Source organism: Centroberyx gerrardi, chromosome 23, assembly GCF_048128805.1.
Source record: "Centroberyx gerrardi isolate f3 chromosome 23, fCenGer3.hap1.cur.20231027, whole genome shotgun sequence".
In the NCBI taxonomy this organism is placed as follows: Eukaryota; Metazoa; Chordata; class Actinopteri; order Beryciformes; family Berycidae; genus Centroberyx; species Centroberyx gerrardi.
This window is the reverse complement of record NC_136019.1, coordinates 15628344-15647528: the sequence shown is the minus strand read 5'-3', so window position 1 is coordinate 15647528 and position 19185 is coordinate 15628344. Positions and strand designations below refer to the sequence as shown.

The 19185-nt window shown below is 45.2% G+C and overlaps 1 protein-coding gene across 10 annotated transcripts in view; it reads left to right on the top strand.

The window, feature by feature from the left end:
• The window catches only part of mark2b (MAP/microtubule affinity-regulating kinase 2b), a 51218-nt gene extending 40671 nt beyond the window's left edge, over window positions 1-10547 (top strand). For 4 of the 10 annotated variants that reach the window (XM_078291600.1, XM_071923107.2, XM_078291603.1 and 1 more), the window contains 5 exons: window positions 1814-2080; window positions 5267-5293; window positions 8674-8712; window positions 9511-9620; window positions 10164-10547. In XM_078291600.1, coding sequence (XP_078147726.1) covers window positions 1814-2080; window positions 5267-5293; window positions 8674-8712; window positions 9511-9620; window positions 10164-10513 — 793 coding nt within the window. In that variant the 3' untranslated portion in view covers window positions 10514-10547. The remainder of the gene's footprint in view (window positions 1-1813; window positions 2081-5266; window positions 5294-8673; window positions 8713-9510; window positions 9621-10163) is intronic. The other 6 variants (XM_078291606.1, XM_078291599.1, XM_078291602.1 and 3 more) reach the window with 5 other exon arrangements.
• Window positions 10548-19185: the final 8638 nt, after the last annotated feature.

Sequence of the window (19185 nt, the reverse complement as noted above, 5' to 3'; positions counted from 1 at the left end):
ATAATGACATGAAAGTCACCAACTTCAAAAACATATTCAACATTTTAAGCTAATAAATACCTTCCTCCTCTTGTATTGGTGCATGGTTATGCATGTGTGTCACAGTGCCTGCACAGTGATACTCTGTAGCATAGATTATCCATCATACCAATTCAATAGTGAGTAATTTACACAAAATGAACAAGACAGGGCAATAGGCAGATCCATTTTTTCCCAAAAATCTGTAGCCATGCAAAAGTTCAAATGGACCCTGGAAAAATCTACTACTATCTCCCTGCTACCAATATGTAGTCCCTCCTAAAAGACAATCATTTTCAACACTTGACAGGAGTTCCTTGAATGCAGAAAGTGAAAGTTTATTAATGCTACATAAAAGCGCATAAATGAACAAAAGGCTGCTCCTGCCTGAGGAAGAGCCTTGAGCTTGAAATGCGTTGCATCGCTGCATGTATAGAAGCCTTTTTGTTTCCGTCCCTTGCTCAATTATGAGCTTTTATTCATTTGTGCGCTTATATGTAGCATTAGTAAACTCTCACTTTTTCAAGGAACTTCCAATCTGTCTTTTTTTATTTATCTTTGGCCTAGACCTCCCCCTACTATTTTTTTATGTCGACACTTGATATGCTCATACTCGCCCCCCTAATCTGCCTGATCCAGCCTTTCTCTCCTCGCATCTGTATCCGTAGAAGACCTGTGTGTTTTGTGTGTGTTGATTTGTGTGTGTGTGTGTGTGCAGTGCTGGCCTTTCGTCACCCGTGAACAACTTCAACACATGAAATTAGAGGATATGCTTAAGCTATTCATCACACTGCTACACTGGAGACTTGACTGAAAAGCCTCTCTGTTCTTTTTGTTTGTAGCGTGTTGAGTGGATTGCCCATGTGTATATTTATTTCTAGATTTGTTCCATTCGTGTGCGCGCAGTGGTGTGTGTGTATATGTGTTCACTTTTGTGTTTGTGCTTTTGCCTTTTTTTGTTTGTTATATTTGTCATTTAGTGCAGGTCTGCTAATGCCAGGTATATGGAAGATGTACACACACTTACAAAGCAAATGCAAGGCTTTACATTTGAGTTACAGTGTGTGTGTGTGTGTGTGTGTGAGAGAGAGAGAGGTCTGTGATGCTTTGCCTTGTGGCCAGGCTAAGAGGATTAACTGTGTGTGTGTGTGTGTGTGTGTGTGTGTGTGTGTGTGTGTGTGTGTGTGTTTCACTGACCTGATCTGGCCCTAAATATTGACTTGGATGACTTCAGGGATTATATGAAACATCACAGCTAGCAGACACTGAACAGACATAGATATATATTTGACTTAGCAGTGAGGTAAGTACCATCAGAAGGAAATTATTTTATTTTATTAGTTTATCTAACCATCTGTATTCCCCTACCATGTCCCCTCTCTCTTTACCCCATTCCCTTTTTTCTTTCCCTTTATCTCCCTTTCTCCCTCTTCAACTGTCACCTCCTACCCCTCACCTTCTTCATCTGTCTCTTTTCCCCTCTTCTTCCTTTCTCCCCTCTCATCCCGTCCTCCTCCGCTCCCCTCCCACCCTCCTCCTCCCATGTTCTCCTTACTTTCTCCTCTCCTGTCTCCTCTGTCTTCCATTCTTCCTCTCCCATCTACATCACCATCTTTCTTACTTCTTCATTTGCATCTCCTCTCTTCTCTCCTCTCCTCTTCCAACCTCTTATCCCTCTCCTGTCTTTTTGCACGTTTTCCCTCCTCTCCATCACCTCTTCTCTCTTCTCCTATCCCCTGCCCTCCTCTCCATCATCTCCCCTCCCCCCTCCATTTTCCTCTCCTCCCTCCCGCAGCGCTCCGCCCCAGCGGGCGCCGGGCGCCTCCCCGTCGGCCCACAACATCAGCAGCGCCGCCGTGACGGACCGCACCAACTTCTCCCGGGGGGTGGGCATCCGCAGCACGTTCCACGCGGGCCAGCAGCGGGGGGCCCGGGACCAGCAGGGCTCCGCCTACCCCGGCGGGCCCGCCTCCCCGTCGCTGTCGCACGGCAACAGCCAGGCCCGGAGGACGCACGGCGCCACGGGGATCTTCAGCAAGTTCACCTCCAAGTTCGTACGCAGGTGAGCGGAGCGGGGGGGGAGAGAGGGAGGAGCAGGGTTGAAAACGGAAGGAGGAAGTTGATAAATAAATAGAAGGAAGGTAGGGGAATGGATGTAGTGGTGGAGGATAGAAAGTGTGAAGGGCAGCAGCAACAAAGGATGGACAAGAGATGTGATGGGGGGCAGGAGGAGAAAGATGTCAGTGAGTTCACCTTCATGTTACACACAGGAGTTGTAGTGGTGGAAGGGGCAGGGGGAGGCATGACTCAGAATGACTAAGAATTGCTCCTTTTTCTCATTCTGCATAAGCACGTCAGCGGAATGCCTCAACTGTGAACGGCACAGCAGTTGTATTAGCTAGTAAGATCGTTCAAGAGTTCAGTGCATCATAGACATGAGGTTGAGACTGGTGTTCCATTTATTATCCAAAAATAAATGTAACTTTTTGTGTGTAGCGAGGTTTCTCCGTACAACTATATCATCTTAAAACAGAAAATTACTAGTTGTTCATTACAAGTCATTTCATGCCCTTATTTCCTCTCTGGAACGACTTATGTCCATGTCATCACAGTTTTTCACTGTATTCCTCTGGAGGGGCCGGTCTCATCCCTATCACTAAGTTCACCAGCTTCTTTCCAATCTGTAACTCTGGTGGGAGTAGAAAAGGGAGAGGAAGGGAACAGCTGCGTCTCCCCTGTAATTTTGTTCGGAGCAGCGGTGACTGAGGAGTAATTTTGGTTTTGGTTCCACGTCTGTCCCAGTTTCGGGCCCCGTCTTTGTTCTAGCGCAGGTTGCAGCACTAAAACTGCACTCGTATGGATTAATTTTTCATTTTCTTTGGAAGCGGTGGCAGTTTTCTAGCTGTGATGATCCTCCGTTGCTGAGTAAGTACAGTGAAAATGTAGAGTGCAGCACGGCTATTAAAAGGGCAAGGGAAGGACAGGAGGGAAAGGCCTGACCCACATATCACCAAACTCTTTGACATCAGCAACTGGTGACAGCTAGAAAAGGGAACAGATAGCTGTCTGTCGGCTGATATTGGCCTTTCACAGATGAGTATTGACATAAGTTCCACTGATATGCACCAATAGACTCAGTACAGAAGAGATTTTGCTGCAATGACGATAAGATTTTTAAGATTTTCATGTTCAGCTCACTAGGCCTTGGGTTATGGTGATGAATTATGTTGAGTAACAAAGCCACTAAAACATGATTCATCATAGGTAGATAGGTTATTGGCAGGTAGGCAATTCTAAATAAAGATAATAATGATGAATTGTGCAGAGTAGCAGTGTCACTGGAAATAAATTCATTGTAGGCAGATGTTTTGCTACCCAATTCTCCGTGTTGGGACCCAAATCTCTTGTGAGGGGCTACTGCCACAGGAAGTCCATAAGCAGGTGAGTCAGAAACAGCAAAGAGAATGAGAGAGGAGGAGAAAAGGAGCGCGTGTGTGTGTTGTAGAGGAGGAGCGAGGGAGGGAGGCCCGGCCGGGATATTCAGAGAGCGGTTTACCGGATGAGAGGAAGCGGGTGGGAGGCGGCGGTCAGACGGGTGAGGAAGGACGGAGCTGACGGGAGCAAAAGGTTGACATGTGGAGGAGTAGGGAAGGAAGTGAGGATTTCAAGATGGCAGGAGCGAGCGAGGGGGAGAGAGAGAGAGAGAGAGGAGGGTACGAGTGAACACACACAAAAAGACACACACACACACAGAGCGCAGGTAAGGTTGAGATTTTCGTCAGGTTTGAGTCTTGGTGGCATCACTCCCTCTGAGTCATCAACCAACCCTGGAGGCTCATTGTGTATACAAGTGATGAAGTGTGCGTTTATGTGTGTGTGTGTGTGTGTGTGTGTGTGTGAGAGAGAGAGAGAGAGAGAAAGGGAGGGAGAGAGAAAGAGAGAATGATTAGGTGTCTGTTTTTGCTTGTGTATGTGAGCATACCGTTGTATTTTTGGTGGTTTTGTGTGTGTGTGTGTGTGTGTGTGAAAGACGGACAGAAATGGAGAATGATCAAGTGTCTGTCTGCATGTGTGTGGGTGTCGGTGTATAGTTGCTGTGTGTGTGTGTGTGTGTGTGTGTGTGTGTGTGGAAGAGGAGGAGGTACAGGCACAGACAGTCACTCTCCAGGCCTCCCACTCAGAGATAGCTCCGTGGCGACAGTATCCATGGTTACACCGGAGATATCACTTTTCCCTCAACTATAAATACCGCTAGTGGGGACACCTTGACACACACATGCACACACACACACACACACACACCCCAGCCTGGCTTACTGGTAGGAAGTAGAAGTGGAGACAGAGAGATCGTGTTGCAGGGGGACAGTTTGACTAAAGACACACACACACACACACACACACACAGTGAAGTTGTGTGTTTTATTAACATATCATATAACCTGACCGCAGCACTTTTCCGCTTGGACTGGAGAGTGGCGTTTCCTCGTCCTTCACACACATTCGGCGTGTTTGCTTGTGTGTGCGTGTTTGCGATAGGTGTGAGCGTGTGAGAGGAAGAGATTAAGTTTCTCAACCTGTGTTAAAGATTAAGTTGTTTCTCAACCTGTGCTCAACACTTTTAAGTGTGTGTGTGTGTGTGTGTGTGCAAGAGAGAGGAGAGGTGTTTTGTTTGTTTTTTTAACACATTTGACCATTTCACCTCACCAACACCCCCTTCTTTTCAGGATCACTTGGTTCTGCCAGGACTTTTCTGTATGTGGTGGAATGATCCATCTCATGTCGGAGAGGGGGGGGGGTTTGTTTGTTAGGACAGCGTTTCTTAATGAAATTTTCCCACAGAGCCTTTTAAATCCCTCCAAGGTGTTTTGCTGTGTACCTAATGATGTCTGTTCACGCATTCAGACCATGAATGCCTCTAACTCTAAAACTTATTCCACATTTAAACTCTCTCCATTCATCAGATTGAAACGTGGGCTGTAACAACATTGAGAAAAGCTTTTTATGTTTTTTGCCATTGTTGGTTTTGAATGCTGCTTAAATCCCAAGTGGGGTTGGTTCAAGCTGAGAACGTTGGACTTTCTTTTTTATTTGTTTGTTTTTTTGTCAGTTTTCTTTTCTGGTTCTCTGTCTCAAAGTGTGCTCTTGAGCGGGCAAGCTTGTCTTTCACAGTACAGTCATAAATATATAAGTTTATACGTACGTTTTCTTTTTTCTCTTTCTTTCTTTATCCCTCTTTTTGTTTTTGTAGAAATCTCTCGTTCAGGTTTCCGAGAAGGTAGGCAACATCCCCAACGTTAAATATATAACCCCTTGATATATATATTCTCTCTTCATATATATTTTATATATATATATTTCCTCCCTTTTTTTGGTGTTTTGTGCAGCTTTTTTGTTGAAATCTTCCCTTGTGCCTTGATCCTTGAGCCCTATCTTTTCTCTCATCCTTTTTTTCTGTGGTTGGCCCCTTTTTTTTTTTTTTTTTGAGCCTTTTGGTTTTGAGTGCCGTGTTTTGGCCCATTTTTTTTTTTTTTACTAACTCCCCCTCACTCACTCACTCACTCCATCATAATGCAGCACAATAACACCTCACCCCTCTCTCTCTCTCTCCATCCCTCCATCAATCCCGGTCCTCCTGCCTCCCTCCAACCCATCCCACCCCACCCCCCACCCCCCCACCCCCCACCCCCCACCTCACCCCCACCCCCTCTCTCCATCCATTTCCCAGGTAGCGTGTGTGAGCTCGTTCCCCCATAGCGTCCTAGATTTAGGTCGAGTCTTAATGGTGCGATAGATCAAGCTGCTCCCTTCCCCCTCTTAACCCCTCCCCCCCCCCCCTCAGCTTCAGACACAGGTAATGTTGAGATCTGATTCCCCTGAACCATGAGGCGACTTTTTCATCCTAGCTCCCGTTGTAATTCCCCCACACCCTGCACTGATGATGTGTGAGAAAGGAAGCGACAGAGCGAGAAAGACGTAGTTGTTGTTGTTGTTATTGATGTTGCGCAAGGAAGGGAAATTTCAGGTGTCTGTCAGGTGTCATTATCATGTCAGGCTTTTTGTGTCGCCTTGATCACACCCCAGGATTATGTAACGTCACTAACCATTATTCGGGCCTAACGGCATCTACCGAGCTACCAAGCCCTAACCATCACCCATCTCACCTTTCTGGTTTCTCAAACTGCGGGGCCCGGGACCTCGGCCGGGTCACCAGAAACATTCCATTAGCATGAGAAGACTTACTGACTTTGAAGTTGTGTTTTTAGCTTTGATGTGATTTTTTTGCGAAAGCCACGCTAGGGAAGCATAAGAAAACCGACCTGGCTGGTTTTTTTTTGTTTTTTTTTGTTTTGGTCGGAGGTAGAGAGGAGGAGAGGACACAGGAGGGATGGGGTTGCAGTGTTGTCTCAGGCTGCACTCTTTCTGGAGGCTGCACTCTTTCATTCTTTCATCGCTCTGTTTTCCACTCTGGCACTGGCTCTCTCTAACAGCAGCAGCAACAGTACTGGATGGCTTTGACCTACTCTGGCTGGAAAAGACCTTTATGCTGTGGACACACACACACACACATACAGGCCATTTCATGCTCACACATATTTACATACACGGACACGCACCTTTTTATGCTCATGTTGATACTTGTGTATATATGCACATTCTGAACACATGTTGATGTACATGTGTGTATGCACATGTTGAACACACATTTCACACACACACACACAGCCTTTGCCACACCACTGAGTGTGTTGGCTGGTTTTTACCAGCAGGTAGAGCAGTTTTCCTTTTTAATCTGGATCACTGCTCCACCCGGTGGTTAAAATATGTAACAGCATCTCATTATTGGCTCGGTACAATGATGAACTACCACACTATTTTTCTGCATAGGAAGCAATGTCATGGGGCCATTTAATGAATTTCACACATTATTGAATACCTCCCCATTTATAAGTATACATACACTGTTAAAATATGAGGGGGAAGCAATTTACCTGCCCCATGTTTAAATCTGCATCAGTGTGGCCAGTGGCTTGTTTGTAGTGTAAAACATGAGATTGGTATATGCACAGGTCCTAGTCGTAGTGGATCTATAAACATATAGGTGATGTGTATTAGGGACTAAGTCATTCCTTATCCTTTGTTTTCACTTGACACCACAGTACCCCTCTCCGGAGGCCATATTGCGGTAGCCATTTTGCATCCCTTCATGTTCAGATAAATCATATTAGGCATGCAAAGTGGCACAAGTGAACTCACTCAACATTTCACATTGTTCATCAACATACCACTGTCATTTGAGATGCAGTTTTGTCACCTTCTCACCTCTCTCACATGTCATTTAACAATGTACATTAACCATGTTTTTGTTGCAGGAGGTATTTCATGTTTTGTTTTTTTTGTTATGGGGCAAAACTGGAATGAAGTCTTTTCCCACAATAGAATGAATACAAGACTAGAACCTGTTGAATTTGTCTTGTCTGTCAATTTTTTCCCCCCAGTGTCTGCATGTGAGCTGTTTGTTTACTGTCTTGCTGTGTTACTCAGTCTTTGTGTTTCCGTCTTCATTGTCCTCACACTTAAGTCTGTTTTTGTTTGTTTTCAGTCTTCTCCGTCTGTATGAGAGAGAATATTTGTGTGTGTGTCCCTGTCTGTCTATGATGTGTGTGTGTTTTAAGAGTTAGCTTGTCTGTAGGTACAGTTATTTTCAGTAAATGAGTGTGTGTCTGTTTGTGTGTGTGTGTGTTTTAAGCAGTTAGCCTGTGTTGTAGGTCCAGTGTTACTAATAAAAGAAGGTTTTAACCACGGTGGTGGGATTATTAATGTTCCTTGCCTCCCTTAGTCACAGGACCTGCCCTCGCCATGCCGACCATTCTGTTCCAAACCATTGCAATCGGACCCAAAATACCCATTCCATTCTGTTCCAAACCATTCCATTCTGTTCCAAAATACCCATTCCATTCTGTTCCAAACCATTCCATTCTGTTCCAAAATACCCATTCCATTCTGTTCCAAACCATTCCATTCTATTCCAAACCATTCCATTCTGTTGCAACCCACTCCATTTCATTCCAAGCTGTTCCATTCTGTTGCAAAAAGTTTAGTTCTGTTCCAAACTGTTCCATTGTTCTAAACTGTTCATTTCGTTGTAAACTGACCCAAACGATACCCTTCCATTTTGCTTTAAACCGTTCCATTATGTTCCAATCCGTTCCATTCTGGTCAAGACTGTTACCTTTCCCAGATCCATACTATTTTATCTTTTCTTGGCTCATCTTTTGACCTCTTTGTACCGTAATGAATCCCTACTCAGCCCACGGAGCTGTAATGAAGTGGTTGCACAGAGTGGACTGGCACTGGGGCATGGAGCAGTTGCCATAGTGATGCAGTCATCCACTGCAATGCATTGTGGACTGTGTAGTCCACAGGTGGCCCTGTTCAGAGGTCTGGAATGAAATTGGAGCAGATTCTTGAAAATTGGAGTGGAATTGATTTGATATTTGGTATGAGGAGTCTTATGTGTTTGGGTTGGGACTGTCCGGCAGGCATGGAGAGCGGCGCGGCTGTGCCCAGCTAGCTGAGTAAGTGGTACTGTCTGTTGTAGAGCGAAATGTCGCCCCTAGCCCTCAAAAGACTAAACTTGTGTTGATTTTTCTCGAGGAGTCCGTATGAGGGAGAGGGTCGGGATGAGGGGAGCAGGTGAGATACAGAACAGACGGTAAAACCCAGAAAAAAAAACTACAAAATCCCAGACTCAACCAAAACCGCCTGCCAATCAGTAGAGCAGACCCAATCAGTAGATGATATCTGAGCCGTGCTTGTTGTGAGTGGCTGGGAGCGGGCTCTTAACGGGGATGTAATTGGTCGGTGATGGTGATAATGCCTCAGTCTTAACCAATCAGGGGGCGGGAGATTAGACCGGCAGCGAATGGTAGCATCCCGGTGAGCGAGTGTGGGTGTGTCAGTGGGCTGGCTGACGTGCATGGTGGTGTGTGTGTGTGTGTGTGTGTGGAACAGAAATCTTCCAGTACCCAAATGTGTGTTTGTGTGTCACATACACACACGCCTACACGCACTCACACACAGCTCAGCGACCTGAACGTCGTACACACACAAACACACACAGGGGTACTTAAACAAATTTTTTTGCTTTGTCTTCATTCATTTCCACATTCCTCATCGTCTCCCTCTTCCTCTCAACCCTTCCTCTCCGTTTTTTTTTTCCCCCTCCCTCTTTTCTTCCCTCCTTTTTTCTCTGCTTTTTTGAAATATTCTAAATTCTCTCTGCTCAATTCTCACGCTTTTTCCTCCTTCCTCTCTTCCTTCAACTTTTCTTCCCCTCCTTCACTTCTTTCACTTCCTCCCATCTCTCTTTCCTCTCCAAACCAACTCCTTCCTCCTTCTCTCTCGTCTTCTTCCACCCTCATTCCTCTCCTTCCATCCATCCCTCCTTCCCTCCTCCTCCTCACCCTCCCTCCCTCCCATCCCTCCATCCAGGTCCATGCTGAGCAGCACAGTGGACAAGTCGGAGAAGACGTCCGGCGGCGTTCTCTCCTCCTCCTCCAACAACGACGAGAACAACTCCTCACCAGGATCCGGTAACACCGGTAGGCTGCATGTCATTTGGAGAGAATTATTCATTCATTCATTCATCCCCCTCTCTCTCTCCTCACTCTTTTTCCTTCTCTCTCCTCTCTTCTTTCTTTCTCCTCACTCTCCGCTCCTCCTCTCTCACATCTCTCCTCATTTACTTTCCCTTCTCCTTTTGCCCTCCATCGTCTTCTCCTTTCTCTACCCTCATTCTCTGCTCTCCCCCTCTCCTCTCTCTCTTCTCCCACCACTCTTACCCTCCTCGCTCCTCCTCGTCTTTCTCCTCATTCTCCCCTCCTCTCTCTCCTCTATTACTCTCCCTTATCTCCCTCCTCTCTCCACATTGCCCTCTTCTCTAACCCTCTCATCGCTCCTTCTCTCTCTCTCCCATCACTCTTATCCTCCTCTCTCCTCCCTCCACACTTCTCTTTGTCTCTCCTCATTCTCCACTCCTCGTTTCTTCCCTCCTCCTCCCTTTCTCTCTCCTCATCTCTCTCCTCTCTAACCCTCTCATTGCGTAACCTTCCCTCACCTCTCCTCTCCTCTCTCCCCCCTCCCAGGCGGCACCGGCACGCCTCCGGCCATCGCCGGCCAGAAGGACTCGTCCAAGCCGCGCTCGCTGCGCTTCACCTGGTCCATGAAGACCACGTCGTCCATGGAGCCCACGGAGATGATGCGCGAGATCCGCAAGGTGCTCGACTCCAACAGCTGCGAGTACGAGCTGCGCGAGCGCTACATGCTGCTGTGCGTGTCGGGCAACCCGGCGCGCGACGACTTCGTCCAGTGGGAGATGGAGGTGTGCAAGCTGCCGCGCCTCTCCCTGAACGGCGTGCGCTTCAAGCGGATCTCCGGCACGTCCATCGCCTTCAAGAACATCGCCTCCAAGATCGCCAACGAGCTCAAGCTGTGAGCGCGCCGGAGGGGAGCGGCGGGGAGAGATGAGATTAAGATCCGGGGGTGGGGGAGGCGGGCAGGGGGGAGGGGGGCGGAGGGGTCGCAGGTAGCTACGGTGGATCACGAGGACGAAGATGATGCTGTATCGAGGAAGGCTGGATCGGGCGATGGGGAGGGGAGGGGGGGGGGGGGTCGGGGAAGTATTATGGACACAGGTGAGGCGAGAGAAGGAGCGGGGTCACATTAAAAAAAAAAAAAAAAATGAAAATACAAGATCGTTACTTCTCCGGAAGGTTCTGAAGTAGGGCTATCGGTTTGTTCGGAGACTAGAAAACGTTTTTCTTTTCTAGAAGTTTTTGTTCCTTAAGTTCCCGAGGTTCCCCCGGGGTTCGAAAACTCGTCGATTTCACTCCCGAGTTTGTGAAGTACTTACAGACACGAGACCGGGGTCCTTTCTCTCTCTCTCTCTCTCTCTCTCTCTCTCTTTCTCTCTCCCTCTCTACGGGGTTTTTTTCTTTTCGTCACGTTCTACTTAGACGTTCCACTCTCTCTCTCTGCATGTCCGATCTGCTCTCGCTGTTTTAAAAGGAGTCACACTTTGATCACTTTGACCACTCTTTGTCACTTCCTGCTATTTATTCAGTTTCTCAGCACGGTTCTGCTACCTGGGGGGTTTTTGGGGGGAAAGCGGGGTGGATGGATGGATGATGGAGATGGAGGATAGAGAGGAAAGAGAGCGGAGGACTGCTTGAAAAGACCTTCGACCTGCTCTCTGCATCTCTAACGAGCCGCGATGTGCGTTTGGCAGAAGGTTCCAGATTGAATGCGGAGCCTGGTTTTTGCCGGGAAAACTCCCTTCCGAGGAGTTTTCGGTTGAATTTGGAGGACGTTTCCTCGCCGTCGATTCTCTTCCCTAAACTGAACGGACTCGGACTGAGCCGGGACTGCGGTCCCTGAAGCCCCCCTATCGCACACACACACACACACACACACACACACACACACACACACACAAGCACACAAACCAGACGGATTGGACGGACGGACTCTTCCAGGAAACGCTCGACTGGTTGTTCGGTCGGTTAAAGGACCCTCTCCGCCCCCAATCTCTCTCCCCCCCCCCCCCCCCCCCCCCCCCCCCGAAAGGAACTTGTTTGAAACTCCCTACACACACACTCACACACACGACACTCCACTACCCCCCCTGCACACACACACACACACACCTCTTCCCCCTCTCCCTCTCCCTGTAATTTCAAACTGAACTCAGCACATACACGTCCATCTCTCAGCCCAGTCCCCTTCGCTCTCGTCCCGTCACTCCCTCATTTCTCAGTTTTCGTTTTCACCAACGATCCCTCTTGCCATCAAGTCCCGGGCCAATTAGACTTGATGTTGTCGTCGATCCTTACGGACCGCACCTTTAAGTCCGTATTGGTTGTTTTTTTGTTTTTTTTTATTATCATTTTTGTTTCTTCCTCTTTTATTGCTGATTGCTTTAAAAAAAAAAAAAAAAAAAAAAAAAAAAAGTTGTGCACTGGAAAAGAGGGGGATGTGGGAAACGGGGAGGGAGGGAAAGACGGACGGACGGGGTTGCAGGTGGATTTTACGTTGCCTTTCTTTGAAGAATAATTGAAATTTAGGGTTGTTGTTTTTTTTGTTTTTTTTTCTCGTCGCTTACGTCAGCACATAAATGATCCTTACTATTGTCAAGAATGAAACATGTTGATTTATTTTTTTTTGTCTTTTTTTTTTTTATTATGTTGGTATTTCGTTGGGTGGCATCACGCCTTCACACACAGAATGTCGACCCTGACACTTGGAAACGATGGATCTTCTCCCACTTCTCCTCTTTCTAACCTCCTCTCTCTCTCTCTCTCTCTCTCTCTCTCTCTCTCCCTCCCTCCCTCTACTTACATGTGTTCCCAAAGAGAAAAAAAAAACACACGACAAGCTATCTTCGGAGTATTTAAGAAAAAAAAAAAAGTGTGTGTGCGTTGAGTATATTACAGATCACTGGAAAACAAAAACAAAAAAAAAACAAAAAAACATCAACGAATGGTGAATTATTTTCTCTTCTACTTTTGATTTGATAATATTATATTTTTGTGTCGTTTAAAAAAAAATTTGGGGGGGTTTGTACAGATTTGGATTTGGGGGGAGGCGGGAGGGTCGGGGTGGGGGGGGGGTGAACGGTCATGTCGGATCATATCATTGCTGCCTTTCGGTGTAGTGCACCTTTTACACACACACACTTTAACACAAACACACACATCTCTTAGTGTACACACACACACCAGTGACCCCCAAACGCAGGAGATGTATAACGGTGTTGATGACGGTGGCGGTGATGACTACTGCTTGTTCACTTTTGGCCATTTTTCTTTTTTATTTCTATGTTTATTTTTAACGGCCTTACCGGTCCAGAATGGCTTGAAACGGAGAGAGAGAAAGAGAGAGAGGGGGAGAGAGAGAGCAGAGCAGGAAGGGCAGGGAGAGAGACATTTTTATCGCGGCAGCATTATCCTCAGGCTGTGTGGAAGAAGCTCAAACGAATGTTCTCCTATCAGAGCACACATACAAAAAAAAAAAAACACAACCTGGAGAAGTCGAGCCTCACTTTCTCTCTCTCTCTCTCTCTCTCTCTCTCTCCCCCCCCCCCTCTCTCTCTCTCTCTCCCTCCCTCTCTCTCTCTCTTTGTGTTTATGCACGTTGCTCCAGTTTCTTGAAGCCAGCAGGGCCAAGTGCTTAGCTGGTTATGGTGATAGGAAAAACAAAAAGAAAAAAAAAGGACAAAAAAACAAAGGTGGGGACACAGCGGGGGGGGGATAGAGAAAGGGGCGATCAGGACAAGGATGGGTCACAAGCACCAGTCCCGTCAGCAGGTTGTACTTAACTTAACACTTTCGTTTCTTTCTTTCTATCACAATGACACACTGTCGTTTTTTTCTTTCAGTTTTTAATACGTCAGATTTTTTTTCTTTTTTTTTTTTTTTTTTTTGTTTCTTTAAAAGTTGATCATTGTATTAAGGTGCTGGGTATTGGATTCTAATTATTATTCTGGCTGTTGCTGTTATATTATTATCTCTTTCAGGGTTGATTTTATTTTACATTATTTCGTTTTACATTGCTGTAATTTACATTGATTTTAAATGTGTTTTGAGCAAACTGTAACTGTAGTGGTGGGATCGGGGTTGGGAGGGGTGATCAACTCCTGAAAAAATGTATTATTTGTTTGTTTTTTTTGTGCAAAGACGAAATGATGAAAAATTACAATGATAGTAATAAAAACAATGATATTAAAAATTTTAAAACTGGTTGCATTTAAAGCCAGCGTAACGGAGAGGTTTGCGGTGTGTTTGTCCAGAGAGCGGTGAGGAAGAGGAGACCAGAAATCACTACAAGGACAGTCTGTTTTTCCCCAGTTTAACCAAAAACAACATGTATGGGATTGTTTTTACATCATGAGGATTTGGAGCAGAAGATGTTTCAGTCTACACTTGTTCAGTCCAGTCCTTGGAAACCATCTGATAAGAAAATTGTTCAGGGATCAGATTGTTCAGTTTCTTCACATTTTTTTATTTTTGTTTCATACACACAGCTCTCTGAAGATTCCTTGGTCTCATTCACAACAATGATGATTTAGACAGCGCCCTAAAATATTGAGGTGTACCTGAGCGAGGGCTTCTGCTGTTTTCTGCTCAAACGACCGGTGCTAGAAACTAGCCATTAGCTGAACACTGCTGACAAGGCAACAATGAAAAAATGAATCCTTGTTGCCACAGCAAATTCCTGGTCAAAGGGAAACAGTATCTTCATTCTTAGTGCAAAATATTAAACGATCTCATCTCCTTGTTGCTTCCAGACTTGAGGGGAAAACTAACATAGCATCTCCTGTGGTCCAGAGCAGATCAGCTGCTGCAGTCAGACAGGACAGGAGGCAGACACTCTTCTCTCTGGGACGTCCAGTAAGAGACAAGACAGCCAGTCACTGTACTTCAGCAGAGTGTAATGTCATGTCACTGTACTCCAGTAAGATTAATACAGGACTTAATTTACCTGTCAGTGGGTGGATGAACTACAGGATTTGAGGAAGTAATCCTTTATTTGTTACATCCCTCCATCCCATTCTACCTACCAGTGACATTAAAGTCTTAATGAAAGCTAATGCATTATATGAAAAACTAGATGAATGTTGTTTTAGATTTTGGCTGAAAATCTATCTTATCTCCTATTAGTTGATGGTTTGTGGTGTAACAGGACACTATAACAGGTATTGATCCTAGTGGAGGCATTCTCTTTACCCGCTCAACAGAGAGGTCAAAGGTCAGGCTCGGATACAGAGCAGCAGCCCTGGAGCTGGTAGGCACTCGGCATCTTGCTCAAGGACACTTCAGCAGGACGGGTGCTGTGATTGGAGGGCAGTTTCTCTACTTCTAGACCCTAACCCATGCTGAGATACACACCATGCTCTCGTCACCACAGTTACCAACCTGTCCCTCACCTTTTAATACTAATAAAGTACAAATGCCTTCAAAAGAAATGAATCTAAAACAGCTGTAGCAGCCTTTATATGTGGGGTCCTTCAAGTTTTTTCTTCAGCCGGAGACTCAAATGAGAAATGCCGTTCCACAGTCTGGGGTCCAGACTCGTGAAAATTCTGTTTAAAATTGCTGCTCAACCCTTTTTTGACCCTTTAAACAAGCTTTACCTGCACAAAGACTCTTTCAAATTCATTGCTAATAGAAGTTCAGGCTTTATTTCTCGATAGCACAGGTTACAGCAGGACAAGTGACTAAATACATTTCTTTTTCCTATCATATCCAATAGTTTCCAATCATATAGAACCACCTGAGGCTGTCTAGCATAGACTGACACAGTAAAGATGCTATGTGCAGCCAGCTTTCACAGCTTAATGTGATCAATATTTAGTCAGAAGCCTAAAGGTTGTATGAATGATGGTTGTGTTTTAGATCCAGCATCAAACAGAAGATGAAAACAATAAGCTGTTAGAGCGTAAGTTACGTTTTCCAGACACAGGTTTCCTGCTCAACTCTGGAAATGTATGGAAATGCAATTTGGTCATTTCCAGGTCTTGATAAGTTGGGAAATTACACAAAAATGCTTGGATAAGTATGGAAAAATATTATCTATCCTGATATCTATAAAACTGTTATCTTCTGTGGTGTTAGACCTCTATCATCTCACGTATTTTATTTGCCACTGCGAGGAATACTCTTCATCTATAGAGTGATACAACAGAGTTTATAGGAGCAAAATGACTGTGTGGGTAAATCATACACAAGTCTAAAATCTTCCAAATAAATCAAGAAATGAAGGTCTGGGGAAAAGTATGGAAGTGGAATTATGAAATTGAATCCGTCTAGGAATCATGTCAGGTGGTGAGAAGGATTTTGAGCCACCCATAGCCACCGCCTGCCTGTTGGGGTGAAGGGAGGACTTTTCCCCTGAGCCGCCTCTAGGAGTCAGTATGTGTGGCCTGTCAGCACCTACTGATACTGACACTGATACTGCATCTGTTTAACTGGTTTACTGGTAACTCCAACATCAAGAGCCTTCTGAGCCATTTACAAGCTGTAAATCTTGTTACTGTAAGACTGGAGACAGACGTTCATATAAAATATAGCAGTTTATGGTCATTTTCTCACAGGCACAAATCCATTCATTCATGCTCAGATGAACCCGAACCTGCTGCTGTCGTCCCCGGCCCTCCTCAGGAATGTCAGAGCCGGAGGTGGCCCAACCTGTTGGGAGTCAGCAGATGGTGTTTTCACAACACTTGGCATTTGGAAATGGATGATGTGCACATGAAACTTACACACACACACAATTACACATGACCAGTTGATTTAGATTTGATCATTAGATTTTGATCTTTTTTTTTCTTTTTATAGCTGTATAATCTCTGATTCTTTTTATAGCCGTGTAATCTCTAATTCTGTAATTCTCTAACCTCTAAGTGATTGGTCATTTTTATAACAGCCCACAACACCTTTATATGAGGACTGAAAAACACTTGCCTATACATTGGATCTGTGTCAGATTAACCTGCTTTCAAACCTGACCCCGAAAACATCCAGACGGTTTATCCAGCATTGAAGGAAAATCAGATTTTTTGGTGTGTGTGTGTGTGTGTGTAAATCCAGCCTGAGACCACTGGGATAACATGAATTGTTTGAGGGCGGATATTTACTCCAATATTCTAGACAATAACAGACGTACACAACCGTTTGGTCATTTCTTTATTCTAAAAAAAAAAAAATTCTCAAAAACAAAAAACACAAGCAGTTCAGTTTCCACAATGTAAACAACTTCTCACATACGGTACACACAATTAAGTAGTTTTTGGAGGAACAAATTGAACAAAACAGTCACTTTTCCAAGCACAGTTAAAAAGGCAAGCCACTTTAAAGCCAAACGTAGTGATGGGCCGCCACTTTTTAAATGGCGTCGATTCCCTGTCGGCTCTGTATGAAAACAACTGGAAGCTGGATCCCGCCATTAGTAAAGGAGGTGGTGTCAGTCAGCCTGTATCCAGTAAGAGGAGCAGAGCTGAACTGAGACCAGCTGACCAGTTAGGTTCATACAGTTACAGAGACGTTTACACAGGTGCATTTGACCCGACCTGTGATCCTAGATGCATCCTGTAGAGGCAGTGATACACAGGCAACCACTGGAGACCATAAATAAGGGCGATCCAAGCTTCAGCATGGGACTAGCAAACGATGCTGTCCAGAACTGATGTGAAATCATAAAAAAATAAGTAACGAAAGGTCTCACAGCAAAACAGTTGGTTACAGTTGCTGGCTAAACTCATCCATATTTCCTCATGAAGTTGCCTGGCATCATGGCCTCGGGAGGCGTTACACATAAAAAGCCCTGAACACAAGCAAAGTGACTGAAGTAGAAGTGGAGGAGCGTGTCAGAGGCAGAAGCAGCACTGTGGCACAGCCATTCAAATCCAAAAGGCGGGTGGGGGGGAGCAAGCTGCTGCACTTCATGCCAGACAACACCGGGCCAGTTCATTGGCTAAAGAAATCAATTGGCTAAAGAAATCAATTGGCAGAAACGTCCTTCAGATTCCACCTCCGCCCTCGGCCTGTACAAGACGCTTTTTAAAGCTTGGGTCTGACACGCTTCCCCTTTTAAAACGCAGACGTCTGCGAGCGAGCGATGATTAGATGGCTGCAGACTGGAACGACTCCTCCATTCAGAGCTTTTCAACTACCAGAGAGAAAGCTGAGAGGGGGCTTCACAGTCAGGGTTGTCAGCACGTCTTTGCAAATTAAGTTTCATAATTAATCCAGAACATATGTTGGCAAACAAAATACTGGAGAGAACATGAATCATCATAAACAACCAATGCTAATCCTGGGTGTCCTACAGAATCTTACCATCTCCGATTTCTGTTATTTTTTGTCTCTAACGTGTGTCAAGTGTTTCATGGCTGTGGAACCGAGCCGACCCCTGAAATGCATTGTAAAATGTCTCAACTGCTTTCTCTGCTGCTGAACAGTTGATTTGAGACACGAGGTGTCTGTGGAACAATGTGCTTTTAAAGCGATAATTGACTTTGGCAGAACATTTTCATTTTTTTGTTTAGTGCACAGACATCTGCAGGAGGTCAGAAAAGGTCAAGCTCCAATTTTGTTGATTCTGAGGACCGCAATCAGCACCGCTCGCTTTCAGTTTGTAAACCTGGTCTAACAATCAGACCCCTACACACATCTGCAAAACAAGCAAAAGCAGATCAAGGTAATATTGTTTCATTCTGTGTCCAGGATCCTATAGATAAAGCAGTATTTTTTTCCCCTCCGATACTTAATCGTTAGTAGATTTCCATATTTAGCTCTCGCTTAAAAAGTGAAAATCTTCTACCAAAGTGAAAAGTCACCTCACATGAAGCAGTGGACTCTATCTCAGCTACAGGAGGGAGGACTGGGACCGGCGCTTCCAGCACTGGTCCAGTGACGACAACCCGTGTCAAATGTCTTGAAATGTGAGCGAGAAAGTCCAGTCAAGTATGTTACAAGGGTCTTTTTTTCTCCTTAGTGCTCAGTCAATAATAATAATAATAATAATAATAATAATAATAATAATAATAAAGTATGCACTATCTAAACTACTTACAATAACTAACTACCTAGCTAGGGCTCACCTTGAAAAGACCTAGTCAAAAAAAAGAAAACATCACTCCAGTTAATACTAGTAACACATGGCTATGAGAGGAGAGGGAGAGAAACGGGGCGTGTTCTCTCTCGCTCTTCTTTTTTTCCATCTTTTCTTCTCGCCCAAATCTGAACCAACCCCAGCTCATGGCTACAGAAAGCTGTGAAAACATTGGAAGAGATGCTATGAAAAGCCACAGCGATAAACTCAAGTTTCATGTACAAAAGCCCAATTTGGGACTTATATTACTTCACATAATTTCCACCCATTCCAGTTGACTTTCTAATCTATGTGACCTAGCATGAGGACCGGGGTTTGGTTCAGACCTGGTTCCCTCCTTCCTCTCCGTCTTTTCCCTTTTCCTTTCTCGTCCTCATTTTTCCTGAAGGCTCTGTGTGGATGCTAACAACTTGATACCTGCCAAGTGGAACCTGTATGTGTGTGTGTGTGTGTGTGTGTTCCACCAAACTCCTCCGCAATCCAGATGTTCAGCAGTTG